At 31.1% G+C, this 17,307-nt stretch overlaps 1 protein-coding gene and 1 pseudogene across 2 annotated transcripts; both read right to left on the bottom strand.

Annotated features, from left to right (window-relative positions):
- Positions 1-974: 974 nt before the first annotated feature.
- On the bottom strand, positions 975-2,487 carry LOC124826523 (NDR1/HIN1-like protein 1 pseudogene; annotated as a pseudogene). Its single transcript, XR_015785121.1, has 2 exons — positions 1,652-2,487; positions 975-1,189 (listed from the first exon to the last, which is right to left on the bottom strand). The product of XR_015785121.1 is annotated as an NDR1/HIN1-like protein 1 pseudogene (transcript).
- Positions 2,488-11,927: 9,440 nt separating this feature from the next.
- LOC148201686 (glycosyl hydrolase 5 family protein-like) lies at positions 11,928-17,001 on the bottom strand. The gene is made up of 4 exons (XM_088110123.1): positions 16,546-17,001; positions 15,807-16,054; positions 13,547-14,067; positions 11,928-13,425 (listed from the first exon to the last, which is right to left on the bottom strand). Exons 1-4 carry the CDS (start codon positions 16,942-16,944, stop codon positions 13,004-13,006), a joined length of 1,590 nt encoding a protein of 529 aa, XP_087966249.1. The 5' UTR covers positions 16,945-17,001; the 3' UTR covers positions 11,928-13,003.
- Between the last annotated feature and the right edge of the window lie 306 nt (positions 17,002-17,307).

Raw genomic sequence — 17,307 nt, 5'->3', positions numbered from 1 at the left:
TTAAAAATTCTCCACATTTCAATACTAATTTACTAATATTTATACTAATTTACTGAGTTTTATTTATTATGATGTAAATTTTCAATTATCAATCTACTGTACCCATTCTTAGGTTCATGTTTTCCATTAAACACATTCTAAAATAAGTTAAATAATATGTTTTTCTAATATATTATTTCCTTACGTATACATGGATTTATCTCTTTTTTTTATCAATTTTATATGATATAGACTAAGAAGTTAATGCAATGATCTACAAAACAAAATGATGTTGTTTATTCTATGAATGTTCACAATGAAAAGACTTAGATTTGATAGATTGTTTATAAAAAAAGGGAATGAAGTAAAGATGAAAGGACGGTGGTAGATGATGAATAAATGATCATGCATTTAAAAGGGAATGGAGAATGCTTTAAAGTTCCAACCTCCATCTTTGCACCTTAGACCCACCACACCTTGAGGTAGTGGAAAGTTGGTGGAACTGGTTAATTCATTTTCCTTTTAGAATCTCTTCAACTTACTTTTCACAAAGTTGTTTCATTTCATTTGCATTTAATCATGTGTATTGATATATTATACTCATAATATTACAAGTTATAATTAGTCTATGATGACTTTGAAAATATTCATGACAAACTAAAAAATAAAAAACAAAAAACTGTTTTCCATCTTAATGCAACACACTTGTCTTTCAAATGTATCTATTTCCATTATTTTATTTCCACATGCAAATGAGGTCCCCCAAAGCAAAAAAAAAATAATTTCTTCTTTGTCTTTTTCTGAAAATTAAGATCGTGAATTGAATTATGAGGGAAACGATGTAAATGAATAAATTTCATCTACCTTTGGTATTAGTAAAAGGAAAATTAAAACTAACCCATGAGGCACGTGTCGTCGCTCTAAACTTAAATTAAATACTAGGTTATGGAATTTGATTATTTTTTATGTGTTGCGTAAACAGAGGACATGATCCTAAAGCGATGGAAACATTGATGAAACAAATTCAAAGTACAATTAAATATGTCAGAAAAATGGGTACTCCCTTGTTTGTTTTTTTCTTTCTTATATTTTCATGAAATTCTAATATCTTGTGAATAGACAGAAAACAGAATCGTAGAAGTAAAGGATCAAGATGCAATCTCCAACTTCAAGAGAACCATGGTCAAGTGCACATATAATACACGACAACCTACACCAAATTTCCATGGATTTCAAGTCAATATACCTTCCTTATCACTTAGTTACTTATTTTCATTATTTATTTAAAATAAGATAGTATCATATTAATTTATTGTAATTTTTTATTGTGGGAATCCAAAACTAACTAAGCTCAAAGATTAATTAATTAATTAGCTAGTTAAATAGGTTCCAAACACTCAGAGACCCAAATTAAATGTACCGTGTAAAACTTGACTAAAAATGTTTGATCCGTAATTATATGTAATTTTTGCTCTCTTTGCACTAAAAAAGAAAACAAAACTGGTGGAAATTGAGGTAGAAAATAGAATAGTTATTTCAATATAAACCTTAAGTAACCTTTATCCAAGTAATAACTTCTAAAAAATTTAAATACAAAACTAAGAACAAATAGAAGAGAAAAAAAAAAGATAAAACACTGGTGAAAAAGATGGTTGAAGCAGCAGAACAAAACCTGAAAACCTCTTCTACACATCAACGCTACAACTTTGCAAGAGGTGGAACTTCACTCCTTCGGCATTGCTCCGATCTCCGGCGAAGCTAATATACGCGGGACAGTTAACATAAATATGGTACCTTCCAGAGACCCAAGTTCCGACCTTCCACTTCACTCTCCCGTTGATCTTAACGTTGACCATAACAGTGCCGGCATTTTGGTCCTGCTGCAGGGAGGCGAGAACAAACGGCGCGACGGGGACGGTGTTACCGTAGAGGAAGGGCGACCAGACGGTGAAGTCGTGGTGGCCCTGGTAGGTGTCGGGGAGGGCGGTGGGGAGGGAGATCTGCTGGCTACGGTAGGAGGCGTGGAGGTGGAGTGCGTGGTAGTAGACGCCGATGCGGGAGTTGGGGTTGTGGGCGGAGAGGGTGACCTGCATGGTGAGAGAGAGGGTGTTGGGGATAGGGGAAGAGAGGTTGAAGGTGAAGAGGGTGGCGTCTTGGAGGGTGAAGCGGGGCTTCGCCGGGCGGAGGATGACCCATATGAGGAAGACAAGGAAGAGGACTACGAGGATGAAGGCAGCGACGCCGACAAGGACGAGGCGGATGAGACGGCGGTGCGAAGCGTGGTGGTGGCCGCAGTCCTTGGTGGACATGGTGGTTGTTGGAGAATTACTTGGAGGAATAATGAATTGGAGTGGGACGTGTCTGTAAATATGAGTGAGTATATATGTAATGCAAATACAAATAATAATAATAATAATAATGACAACTAAATAAATAATGCAAAATGTAGGTGTTGCTTATTGGGTACACTCTGCTATGCCAATTTCAGAGAAAGAGAAATTATTTTGATGCAAAAAGTAATCGGTGAAGACCTACCTAGCCAGAGGAGAGTGAGTAAAGAGAAGTACGTGTCTCTTAAGAACTTAAAACTCAGTACTATTGCATTATTACTTTTTTTTTTTATAAAAAAAAAATATTAAAAAAGTTCAGGTAATGAAAGTTAATACTAACAAACAACCTTCTCTTCGGAGAGATTTTCACTGTTCTAACAAAATTGAAATTCATCAATTACTTATAATTCAATTATTATCAAATTTTTAAATAATTTGTTTAAAGAAAATAACTGAAATATTTTAGATTTTAATTCTCTTATTTGAATAAAGTAATTTGATTTTTATTTTAAGATGTATTTAACTTTTCTTTTGAATTCAAGTTTAATTAACTCAATTTTAATTAGGAGACAATTCGTTTCAATTTTCAATTCAAATAAATTTTAAAAAGTTTAATTTGGATTAATTAGACATCACTTTTAGCTTGATGAATACCTCTTGACTTTTAATTAGGATAAATTGATTTTAATATTCAGTCTAGACTTATTCGATTTCATTTTTAGTATAGATTAATTTAGCTTAATCTTTAGCTTACGCTAATTTGGCTCAATTTTTGTTCTAGATAAACTCAACTTAATTTTTAACTTGAGTTGACTTGGTTTAATCTTTAGCTTGAACTAACTTGACTCAACCTTCCACCCAGACTCGCTTGACTCGACTTTTAACTTGACTTTCGACTTAATTAATTTAGCTCAAACTTTAACTCGAGGCGACTTAGTCTATATTCGGCCTAGACTGACTCAACCTACCTTTTTCTTAGACTAACTCACCTCAATCTTTAACTTGGCTTAGCTTAGCTTAGCTTAGCCTTTGATCCAGGCCGATTGGCTCGATCTTCGGTCTGGATTGATTCTGCTCGACCTTTAGCTTGAGCTGAGTCAACTTAATCTCATAGTCTTGATTGATTCGATTGAATCTTCAATCTAAGCTGACTCAAATTAACCTTCATGAGTTGACCGATTATGAAATGAAAAAAATATAATTTCAATTTCCTTATACCTTTAAAAATATTTAAAAAATTATTCTATTTTATTTATTTGAAATATTTTTTGAAATTTATAGATTTTGAATTTTATTCTAATTACTTTTTAAAACAAACTATTTTAATAAAAAAAATTAAAATTTTAAAATAAATGGATTGTCTTCTAAATTTTCTCATGTAAATATAACATAAAGGTTGAATCTAACAGCAGAAAGTAATAGAAGAAAAAAAATACGAAAAATGAAATTAAAAGAAAAAAATTTGTGGTGATGTGTATTCACTCATGACACGAGCACTCGAATTAAGTTTAAACAATAATTTACTCTCGAACATTTTAAGAAATTAAGTTGCTTACAAAGTGTTTGGAAAATATGTCTTCCCTTTTTTTGGTTTAGTTTTAAATTCAATTTAACTAAATATAATTACAAAGTGTTTTAATATACTTTTAATTTCTTGATAATCAAGTTCTATATGCTCTTCCATTATCGAAAGTTTGATTACAAAGCTAAAGTTTGATTTTTCCTTGGGCTCCAAGGAGTATTTCCTCCTCGGCATTGCCCTACTAAAGGACACCAGGTGGCTTAAGATTTATTGGTAAGATGTATTCTTCTCTCTTTGTATTTGTAGCTCACTAGTGCAGAAAGGGGTATAGACGTCCGTTCTTTGGGTCTTTTAACGTCCGACGACCCCCCGACGTCTTTGTGGGTGACGTCTATGTAGACGTCCGTTTGTGTCGAAACGGACGTCTATATGGCTGAACGGGTTATTTAGGATTACGGGGTTTGGACGTTTGTTTGTGCACTGCCACACGTCTGAAGAGCAGATTCGAAATGAAAATGGAGGGAAATGGAGGAGTGCACGACCTAAAACGTAAGCCAAAAAACGCCGCCCAAGAACACGCAACAAACTGCACCAAAACGCACCGAAAACGATTTTTAATCGGTCCAAATGAAAGATATTTCATCACTGAACAATTTAATCGGAATAAAAGTAAGATTAAATGGTCCAAAACAGATAAAAACCAACCTGGAAATGCAAGGCGCAGAGGGAACTCTCACGGGTTCGCGTAACTCCTCGCGGGTTCGCGTTTTGGTGTGTATGTCCTTATTTTAAACGTCTTTTGAACGTCCGTTGTGGAGGGGGCCGGACGTCTATAATGTAGTAGACGTTTGGCCCCCTCCAGAACGGACGTTCAAGAGGCTGACAGGGTAGTTGAACCCGTCAGCCTTTTGAACGTCCATCCTGGAGGGGGCTGGACGTCTACTACATTATAAACGTCTGGCCCCCTCTAACGGACGTTCAAAAGGCTGACGAGAGAGTTGAAGAGTTGATTGCTTCAACCTTTTGAACGTCTGTTATGGAGGGGGTCGGACGTCTATAATATTGTAGACGTCCGGCCCCCTCCAGGACGGACGTTCAAAAGGCTGACGGGTGGAGTTGAAGAGTTGATTGCTTCAGCCTTTTGAACGTCCAACCTGGAGGGGGCCGGACGTCTATAATATAGTAGACGTTCAAAAGGCTGACGGGCAACTACCCTGTCAGCCTCTTGAACGTCCGTTCTGGAGGGAGCCGGACGTCTATAATATAGTAGACGTCCGGCCCCCTCCAGGGCGGACGTCTCCACACTCAATTATTTACAATTATGCCACCGGTCAATTATTTACGTTGGTGTTTTGGTGGACGGACGTCTATGAGATGACGTTAAAGGTCAATTCTGCACTAGTGGCTATTTGAAGATTTAGTTTGTTTCCTCGTAACATGTTTTCCTCACAATATTAATGACGTAATTAATTTTAATTACTTGGTTTTTAGGTGGAAAACATGATTAAGTTCATGAAGAAGGATTTGACCCATCTCAAATTAGTGTCATTCTTTAATATTTCATGGTATTGCTAAGGCTAAGTGCACACTTTCTAAGTTGATTCACTTGCATTTTATGGATAAAGATAAATGATTTGCTGGAGAGAGAAAAATGATATCAAAAGAATAAATTTGCATGGTTCACTAAGAAGAGCACTAATTGAAAAGCTTGTATAGTGTGAAGGTTCTACCACATAAGAAGGAAGTCAATGTTTAGCATTAAAAGAAAAAAAAACAGAAAAAGACAAAAATGTAATTTAAAAAATCATTTTGTTAGTAGTGTGAGCCTGTTTATAAAATTGGAAAAAATCCTAACTATAATACTTCATATTTAAGTTGGTATGTTATGCATACAAAAATATTGCAAACTTAAATACGAATAATAATCTTAATCAAGATGAAAATTGACATACAAAAATTAATTAAAAGATTAATAATGAAAGTATCATAATAAAACATGATCTTTTTAATTTTGTTGAATAAAAAAGAATTATAAAAAATAAAATATCTTAATTCTAATGCTAACATGAAACTTCAAAATTGTACATTATTATTAGACTTTGGAAAAAGAATACATTGAAAAAATGAATAAGATGCATGTCCATTTAGGAATAGATAAATTAACCAATTAACTACTAGTGATATAAAAGTAAAGTTGATTATATATTTATATATTTAGAGAACAAAGTTAAGAGACAAATATAAGAAAGGGATTAGTTGTAGACAATTTTTTTTAAAGATTAATATACAAATAGTATTTGAAAGAATAACTTGAGAGCTTTCATCTTATTAGAAAAATGAGAATGTAATCTGAAGGAGGTAACAGGATGGTAGTTTCTAGTGATAAATAAATCAGAATGAAAACCACTAATATAGTTATATAGCCTATGCTATAAGTCTGAGAGATTCTGAAAATATGATTGATTATGTTAGTGAAGTTGAGATAACTGGAGAGTTGCATTGTTTTACTGTTGGAACATTTATGAGTAAATAGTTGTCAGAAGTTGTCTGTGACATGTGACTTAAAGGTGTTAGATGGTTTCATTAATTAGTATGCCATGTGTTGATGTGCATTTATGAAAGTACTATAGTTAGAAATTTTGGAGAATAGTGAAGATCCATTGCTATAATTTGAAATAGACTGGACTAGTGTGCCTTCATTTCAACTATTCAGTCGGTGAAATTGTAAAATGCCAAGCTTTCTCTTCCAAAACTGCATTACATGGAACTAACTAAGGCAATACAATGATGTAATTCAGAGTAATTGTTTATATTTTGTTGTGAATGTACAACAATTTACATGTGGGTAAACAATTTACAACTTAATAATTGATCGATAAAAAATTGTTAAAATAGTTACAGATAATAAATAATTTGACACTTAATAATAATCTTTTGTTAGTAATGAATCAAACTTAGTTAAAGGATAAACTCATTTTAATTTATATATATATATATATGATAAGAAAGTCAATTAATCAAAGTATTCACTTTTTATTAAATATTATGATGCAAAATCATTTATTTGAATTCTTTGACAAATATATTTCTACACGATTTGGATAATGAGAAGAGGGAGCAAACAACGCAATTTGAGTAATGAAGGATCATCAGAAAGCTTATCCAATCTTCAGAACAACTTAAAATGTTTTGAGTAAGGAATCTCAACCCTAACCCGAAACATATTAAACATCTTTTAAAACCAATATTTATATATTGGTCTAGATCTTCGCGGTTTTGAGATTAAATTGGTGTTCATTATAATGAATTTGAATTGACGAATGAAAAATTATTTGTAGAATAAAACATTTTTTTCTATATGTGATTATGACATGAGATTTGAGGTGATTATAAGTGAAATACTAGTTTTATCTTTAAAACATTTTATTTGAGAATGAACAAAAAAGTAAAGTTAAAGATGAGAAAGATGATAAGAGATCTCATTTTGGAAAGAGATGAAATCCATTCCACCTCAAGTTAGAAATGAAAAAGAAGTCGTTGTTTGTGTAACCAATTACAATAATAGAGTATTGGATTTCATAATCGTTTCTAGTGTAAATAGAATTTTCCATGGTTTTGACTCTTTTTTTTTCTTTTTTTCAAATTTATTTTCACTGTTTTTAAATTTTTTTTAAAATAACACTCAATCTATTCTTAAATCCTCTAAAATATACATTAACTTCTTTTCGTATCACTTTGTGATTGTAAAATAGTTATGATGTATCTTTTTTCATTGTAATTAGGGATGACAAGAAAATCCGCGCCCACAGATATTCACGGATAAAACCCACGACGGATAGTTAATATCCGCGAATATTTACTAATCGCGGGTTGCGAGTTGCAGATATTTTAATACCCGCTTATAAACAGGTCGGGTGCGGGTATTATACTATCCGTACCCGCAAAAAAATAATAAAAAAATAATTTATATTTTATTAAGTTAAATTTAATTAAAATTAACATTAATTTATATTTTATAAGGTTAAATTTAGTTAAAATTAAATTTAATATATATTTAATTTATATTATATTATATTTTATATAATTTTTGTAATTTTATTTAAATTTTATTTTAATATTTTATAAAAATATATCTTTTTAAATATTTGTAGGCCCACCGTAGATTTTAAAAATCCACGGATAATTTTTAAACGTGTATCCGTGTAGGTAGTGAGTCGTGTAGAGAATAAATTTTTTTTGTCAAGTCTGATTGCGGGTAAGCACTATCCCTACCCAACCTAACCCGTTGTCATCCTAATTGTGACAATCAATTATATACGTAAAAAGTAACTCAAATTTTAAAAAAATTTATTAAATAATATTTATATAAATATATCCACTTCTATGAAGTTTCTAGATAATATGCTATCACTGATAATTGTATTTTCTCCTTAATTACTTTTTAAATTGTTAAAATTCATTTTAGATTTATGATTTACATGTATATGATTATATAATCTATACTTCTGTATTATTATATATAAAAAGTTCCTCATAATTGTTTTTTCATCTTTACCATTCAAAGTGACGGTTTTCAAATTTAACCATTTATAAATTTAATTTTGTTAAAATTAAATGAATAAAAATAATCTACAAAAAGAAATAAATATATTTGTAATCAAATTTTAAAAATTATTTATACTTATTTTTATAATTATTATTTTATTATTTTTTGTTGTTATAAAAGAAAAGTGAACAAAAGTAGACATATCTATTTTACTAATTTTTATAATAAATTATATGAAAATTTTACTTTTATGCCATGCCATGTTATTTTATATTTTATGTATTTTTTTATTAGTGATTTACGATTTTATACTATTATTTAATATAATATTTTTTTATTATAATCCTTATAATCAGTATTGTGGATAAAAAAGGGGAAAATAAATTAAGAACATCAATAATTAAAACATAACTACAAAGTATAATAAATAATTTCCATAGTTTCTTAAAATAATTTTGTTTCTAAAGTTAAAAATGACAAGATGGGTTGATCTGTTTCATTTTAGTACAATCTACATTATCTCCATCAAATAAAGTCGGGTATTCATTCTCTTTAATACAGACCAAGTTCTCTATCTCACAAAATATTTAGTATTTGACTTATTACATAAGATTTTTTTATTTTCATAAATTTTCTTTCAGTATAGTATATAAAATATCATAGTGTAGAATTTTAATAATCTTACTTTTATTTGATTAAAATATTAGAAATAATACATTCTATATGTCTATTTTTTAAAATAAATAATATTTTAATTTTAATTTTTAATATTTAATATTTATGCACAAATTTGTTAAAAATTTATACCAAATGTATAAAACTAAAACAATAATAAACATTAAACTTTAAATAATTAAAATTGTCAACTGATAAAAAAAAATTTACAAAAAAAACAAATTTATTTACTGGTAAATGCACATAATATTTATATAAATGAACATATCATAAGCTTAGAAGACAAATCAACATATATACATACCAATCCCTCATCATTGACATGCAGAAAGTGCTAAAAAATTATGAAGTGTGGAATACCAACTAAAATACTCAATTGGCTTTATATTTCTTCTTACAAATTTGGGAACTGACCCACATAATCCATGGAGAATTACCATAAAAGTTAATTACTTCCTTTTTTTTTTAATTTTTAACACTCAGAAACTTCTATATTTATATCCTGTTCTAGAAACTTCTATATATGCACACGTGTGCTCTAATTTGCAAGAATTACACGTCAAATCAAATTAAATAAAACTATTAAAAGACAAGGAGATAATATAAGATTACTCTGACAAAATCTCCAAATATTTCAAATCTATTTCTTTGCCTTAATGTGTAAGTTTTAACTCCCAAAAAAGTCATAAAACAATTTTCTTTTGGTACAAGTACTTCTCTTTTGTCTGTCTTCAAAATTTTTCACCCACTCCTTCTTCAACATACTCTATATTTCTAATTATGGCCAAAGCTAGCTTTGAGTCACTTCCATAAACATGCAACTTCATTCTCTTTTTTCCTCACTCAGACATGTATCTGCAACAATTTTTTTTCAGTAATAATTTTAAATTCAGATTTTGTGAAAAATAGATATTCACTTATGTGTCCTAAGTTACATTCAATTTCTTGGAAAATAGTACTTTTTAACTTCATTATATCTCTAAGAAAAGATGAGGGCCTTTTGGCTCACACAAGCTAAGGATATGCCTGTAGAGCAACCAAGCAAAGTTAATTATTTCTGATATATATGCATAGAATTTATCTTTCTGTATTTATTTTCTTTTGTTTATCAATGTCATTGAATCTTACAAATAAAGGAAAGGCCAAGTGGAATTTTCTTGGATCCTACACTTTGTATATCCCATAACATAAAAAGATAACAGATCTTTTGTTCTTCATAGAATGATTCAAAATTAAAGGGAACAGACAAAATATAAAAGTCATATTGGTGGAATAAAGCAATACATACAGTCACATGATACCCTTGCTCACACATTCATGTGAGATTCCAATGGAGGAAAGGAAAAGCATACGATAAAAGAGAAGGTAAAGAATATTTTTAATCCAAAAATCTTTACCATTCTATGATTTTTGTATTTGTATGTTGGGTGTATACTGTGAAGGAACCATTGTAATAAGAGGGATTAATAAAATTAAAAAAATAAAAAACCAGTATATATAAATGAGACACTCAAATAAATCAAATCAAATAAATATTTATTCTTTTATGAAAATCTACAACTATTAACCTTATATATGAAATAAATTTAAGTATTAACAATATATAAATAGAATAACTATGAAATAACAATACAATAAAATACATGTCGTAATTGTAATTAATAAAAAAAATTATATTTGAATTTCTTTAGTAAAGGAAAAACAAAATTACAACCGTAAAAAAAGACACAGCATAATAAGTTTTCAATTTAATAAATAGTCTTGATTTTGAATCTAAATATATATGGATTTGAGTTCATTAACAAAAAAAACTTTTATAGTAAAAGATGTTAACTTAACATAATTGACATATGTTCTATTTATAATAGACTTCAATTGACATTGTAAGAACAATATAGTCAATTTATAGGGTTTTTTTTTAATAATTGAAAATTTTGTTTTTATCATATATATTATTCCATTTGAAACAAAAATATCTTTCATCAAATATAGCTTTCAAGAAATGGAAAGAACATTGCATTGTTGGATGCTCATACATAACACAGGTAAATAATTTCATCCATAGGAACATGGAATAGTTTGGGAGAAATACAGACATGAGATTGAAATATAGCAACTTAAAATTAATGAGAATACCAATGCAAATATTTTTTTTTTCTTGCTCTTTTCCCTCTCTAAGTGTGTATATATATATATATATATATATATATATCAAACAAATTTAATCCTGATGAAGAATAAAGATTATATTTATTAATTTTCAAAAGCTAAAGACTAAAATGTAAAAAAATTTGAGACATTAAAATTTCGTCAAAACGTATTTAATAATATATATATATATATATATATATATATATATATATATATATATATATATATATATTATAATATAATATTTTAAGTGAGACCCACTCTACATACGGGCATGTGATAATTATTCAAGCCATTCTATAATTCTTGGGTGTGAATTCTTCTTTCTAAAAACTGATGGAATTATAAAGAGGCACCAATTTGAAACAATTTATTCTTATTCCAGTTCTTTACAGAAACACACATTGCAATGTATATATATATATATATATATATATATATATATATATATATATATATATATATATATAACACATTGTAATATTAAAAAAAAAAAGATGTATTAGGAATTTATAAGTCATATTATACAAGTAAACAAAACAAAATAGAAAATAGAAAATAATTCTAAAATATCATTTGAGATATTTTAAAACACTGATGATATATTTGAATACTAATTCGTTATATTTCAAAGAGTTTAGTGCATATATCTTGATCTTTGATCTTGAGAACTTGTATGCAATTATGGTCTCTTGTGGTTCTTGTACCAATCTTTCTACAATGGACGACGACGACAAAAATGAGTCGCATCTATACTACACTCTTGAAGATTTCACGTCCAAAAGCAGCTACACTGCAGCCACTACTTTCTTTGCATTTCTTGGAGAATGGATGATCTTGTTCATCACCTTTTCAATAGCCTTGCTCTTCATTCCCCTCACCTCTTCCTTCACTCTTCAATCAACCTCCATTTCCGTTCTCAAAACCACAACACGCCAAAACAACTTCACAGCCAACTTGGCTCTGAGTTTCTTCATCGACAACACCAACTCTTTAGGTGGCACCATCAACTACGATTCTTTCAACGCCTCCCTCTTCCACCGCCAAAAGAGACTCTCCAGTTTCTCTCTCCAACAAGGCACACCACCGTCAACACTACTGGCCAAGTTTCACAATGTCTCCTTGACAGTTGATGAATGGGGTGGTGCTGTTGAAGCATCATCGTGTGGTTTTGCGTACTTGGACTTGTGGTTCAGCGTCGATGCTGAGAGGGACAAGCTGCAAGGCCATTGCGGTGAGGTGAAGTTTGAACTATGCAGTTCCTATGATGCCACCAACGTTTCGCCATCCTTTCTTGCATCGTGTGATGTTTACAGTGCCTTGGTTCACAAGATCAGGCTCGGCGTGTTACTGTTGTTGATCCTTCTTCTTGTGAGTGCAGCGCCAGTTCCACTACTCGTTGAACAATTCTTTTGCTTTGAATCTTGATTGTATTTTCAACTTTTCTTCTTGTATATGGTTTTTGTATTTTCTCATGGATCTCCATTCCATGTGATGTCACACTAATATCTTTTAGCACGATGGAATTATTGTATATCCATTCTCGTGGTACCCTTGAATCCAATGTAAATAAACAGCTTGATCAAATTTTATTTGTACATTTTATCTGATTCAGTAAAACGATATCGTGCATTCAGTGAATCTTTTGCATGTCATCGTCTGAAAAGTACAAGAACAAGCCAAAGGAGAGGAATGTGTGCACAACATCGATCAAACTAAAGAATACACGGTCAACCTTTTGTGTTGAGCACTTGAACTCAATGGTTAAACGTAATAAGAAAATATAAAGTTGAGTCTGACTTAATTCCTTGTGCTGTCAACAAGTTTAAACCATTGGCTTGCAGGTTCACAAGTGTTATCTTTGGTTAGACATTTACAAGTGTTGGTGACAATGATGTTATTGGTGTCTACATCAAGACACACACCAGAAGAGTTATTGATTTGAGCTGATAGATGCATCTTTGAATCAGAGATAATTTCCCATCTTGAATTGGGAGCTGAGCATATATTCCCAATTTTTGCTTGCTTCCCTTCTCCCTCTGCTTGTAAACAGAAATAGGTACCCTTTATGGATATTGTGCTTTGGTCTGTGTACTCCCATTGATCAGAATCAGAACAAGGTCCCAACCTCAACGCCTCAACCAGTGATTTTCTTATGATGCAAAGACCTGTCAAAGGGTGAAAAATCACTTTGTATGGTTTTGCTTCTGATAAACCTGGCCCTGAAATATCAAGAGAAATACAATATAAATCACTAGTATGCTGCTATGAAAACTTGTTACAATCATGCAGATGGGCATTTCTTCTTAATAAGGTGTGTTGTTTTATGATTGGTTGTAATACCTTGAAAAGGAATTTGAATAGCTGAGATCCTTTGCAAGAAACTAGGGTTTCTAACCTCACTCCAATCTGAATTGAGAATACCATAATACTCATTCATTCCAACAACTCCTTGTCTTATGTAGTAACTTCCACCAAGTGTCCATAAGGCCCAATCCAAGTCAAATTGGGCTGCAAATGCCATGAAGCAGTTTAGGTAGGTATTGTCATTGGCATCTGAGCCTCTCAAGTCCAGCCCAAACTCACTGACAAATAATGGGAAGCCTTGGCCCAAAAGGAACCCTGCCCTTCTCATCACATTTCCTGTGACTTCCCCACACACTTGGTTTGCATTCCCCGAGGCCCATGCTTTACCCTCACTGAAGCTGTACCAGTGCAGTTCCAACACCAGTTTTCCATTGAAGCTCAGTTTCAGTGCTTCCTCTTTCATGAATGATAGGTCAGTGTCAAAGTTTAGACCAGAAAGAATCACAAGAACTTCTGGATTTGCTGCATGCACTGCTTCTGCTCCCTTTGGCATATACCTATGAAAATGTCTGAAGTTTAATCTCCAATCAAAGACAAAATAGAGTGTAATAAAATACAGTGAAATTTAAACTTTATTCTATTTAGTTTTCTACATTTCTTTTCTCTAATTATATAAATGAAACCAGATTAATGTTAATTGATTCAGAATTCAAATGTTAATGAACCAATTTTTTTCCCATTCTAATAATATAAATACTTTAATAATAATAATAATAATTTAAGAACTGTATTATTTTTTCATTTCCATTACATTATTTACATATTGCTCTTTTTGTTTCCATTTGTATGACGTTAAAAGTTTTGGTATAGGAATTGAAAAATGTAATCTCTATTTTTTTTTTTAAATTATCATTTCCAATTTGGCCAATGATGTGATATTCACCACATGACACTCATTGCTAATGTGGAGGGTAAAATGGGCTAAATCTACTGTGACCTATTCTTCGTACAGCACATTTATCTGCCATTTGATAATCTATTTTTCCATTCATACTCTACATTCACCGCACCCGATTATCCCCTTTTTTTTTGTTGTTCTTTTATTGACTTTTGCATTTTCTAATATTAATTTACCTATTTGTTTAAATTTTAAAAATTTTACGAAAATGAATAACTCACAATTAAGATCAAACATGTTAGGATGTTTAATCACTTCGTGATGCTGACAAATTACATATTTTACTCTAAACTTTTGGATTAAGGTCGCAAAACCATTGACATTAATTTGGTAGTTTGATAAACTAAATCATTAAGACACATAGATCTTCACATTAGTAAGATATTCTCTCATCTCCACAGTGGTAAGATATTGTCCGTTTGGACTATGCTTTCACAAATTTGCTTTTGGTATCACTTCAGAAGACCTTTTACCAATGAAGGTATCTTATATGTATATAAACCTATGTTTATTTCTTCTTTTATCTGATGTGAAACTTTGTTTGTACTTAATACCTACATGTTTGAAAAAAGGGTTTTCATACATCCTTTATATATCACTAACTAATGTGAGTTTAACTTTAATTAGTATGACTTAGACTCAATTCGAGTGAATTTGATACAAATTTAATTTCACTTGAATCAACTAGATTAGACTCGACAAAACTTATTCAACTCGATTTGAAATGCATTCGACTAGTCGTAGTCCAAAGTAGTTCAACTCAATTCGATTTTACATATATTTGATTGAATCAGTTTGACTTTTTTTATATATAACTTGATAAATGACTTTGACTTGATTATATTAAATGTAAATTCAATTCAACTTAGTATAATATATATTCTATCAACTTTAATTTAACCTGGACATAGTCTAGGCTCAAAAGTGTATTTTTTACTTCAATATTGATATGGCTTTTAATAGAAACATGTAACATGGATAAAAGTTTTAGCAAGTTCCATAATAATATTTTTAGTAAAAAAAATCAATTATTCAAATTGGAAATTACACTAAGAATATGTTAACTAGATCTTCTATAGTACTGGTTAAAAAAAACACATTTTATTCACATTCACAACAGTGCACTGAAGATCACATGAAAAATATATTAATGATACTTTTCAATAAAGACAAATGCTAGTGATTAAAGAATAAGAAAAAAGGAAGCTCTTTTATTTATCTTTTTAAGATTTTCCAGTTAAGAATTAATGCAGAACTTTTTAAGCACTCTCTCATCAGCATTTGGTATAACAACAGTACAGAATTAATGCAAAGTTCTTGGGGATCGTTTCAATTTACCTGTACCATTGGTTGACATTTTGTTTGGGACCTCGTAACTCATTTCTCAAGCTCATGCCTACCACATTACTCACCCCTCTGAAAAGTGTAGCCATATTGGTAAGACCCGTAATCCAAAGGTCAGGATCAAAATATTGGTCCCCAAAGAAGCCATTGCCGTCCGTGTTACTACAGCACCACCCTGGTTGGCTCACGTGATTGTCCAGAATCACCATTACATCATTTTCTCCTAAGCTTTTCACCACTTCCTGCTCCAGACAGATACTTTAATAACAATTACTGTTACTGCATAGAAACCTGCATCATCATTCCAAGTTCTAACCACTAAATGCAGTTGTATTCAATTTGAGAGAGTTATTAACTTTGCCACCAAGGAGACTTGATTTGAGAGCTAATTAGGTGATGAAATTAATGAATCATCATTATGACAAAGAAGAGAGATTAGTTGCTTGATTAAATATAACATATATATATATATATATATATATAAATAATTTTTTTTCTTTTAAAAACCTTGACATTTCTTTGGATGGTGCAAGTATAGAAATGTTTCTTCACTAAATAAATGTATGATAACTTATATGGATAGAGAAACTAGCAAGAACTATTCTTTATTTGCATTTAAAATGTGTACATGATTGGCAATAACACTAAAAAAAGTAAGTTTTCTGTTTAAAGTGAATCAAATATGGTAACCACAATGAACTAGGAAGACCATTATAACTTGACAATGCAGTACCTGGTAAGCTTTGATGAGGGGAAGATCAATGATGGAGGGGTTGATGGCTTGAACAGCATTGATGGATTGAAGAAGGGCAAGGTTTTGGAAAGAGTTTCTGACAGTGAGAGAAGCAAGAGAGTGATTGGTGAGCAAGAAAAGTGGCCATGTGAGTCTCACACAGTTGAATCCCATAGACTTGATTCTCTTGGAAATCATATCCAAAGGTTGTCGATTTAAGCCCTCAGCAACAGCACCATCCAAATGGGACACCCAGTTCACACATGCTAGCTTCACCCTCTTCCCACTTTCACTCACAATCCATCGATCATTGGTGTGTAGCAGAAAACCCTTCACACTTTGAAGAACTGTCACATATAGCAGCACTGTTACTGCTCTTTTTGCTACCATAGGGATCATGTTCTCTTGTGTGAAAGATCTTCCACACTCACAAGTATCAGAACCACCCTTTTTCTATGTGCAAATCTGAACACATTGTGTATTAAAAGTGTCTCGTGACTCCCTTTTATTTTCCCAAACAAAGAACTATTAAAGTAAACGTTTCACAGTAATCTAGTAGTTTGTTTGTTTTTTTGGATACGTTGTCTGAATATACACTAATGTCTTGGTCATGCTTGCTCTTTAATTAGTTACGGTTGGTTTTACTTTCCAACTACTCTCTGTGAAGGAACCCTTGGTAATCAAAATATGAACAAAAGTCTTTGTCAGATACCATTAATTTCACAAATATTGATGGGATCAGGTCAGTTTTCACCATCACCT

The sequence above is a fragment of the Vigna umbellata genome, chromosome 3 (assembly GCF_029865625.1).
Source record: "Vigna umbellata cultivar VRB3 chromosome 3, Vumbellata_1.0, whole genome shotgun sequence".
Lineage (NCBI taxonomy): Eukaryota > Viridiplantae > Streptophyta > Magnoliopsida > Fabales > Fabaceae > Vigna > Vigna umbellata.
Note: the sequence above shows the minus strand (reverse complement) of the source record. Positions and strands in the feature narration are given on the sequence as shown.

Excerpts from the sequence above, each read along its gene's own strand:
- LOC148201686 (XM_088110123.1), bottom strand. The coding sequence starts at position 16,944 with ATGATCCCTATGGTAGCAAAAAGAGCAGTAACAGTGCTGCTATATGTG. Across the intron at positions 14,068-15,806 it reads AATGTCAACCAATGGTACAG|GTATATGCCAAAGGGAGCAG; the intron begins GTAAATTGAAAC and ends ACATTTTCATAG. Across the intron at positions 13,426-13,546 it reads TATTCAAATTCCTTTTCAAG|GGCCAGGTTTATCAGAAGCA; the intron begins GTATTACAACCA and ends TTGATATTTCAG.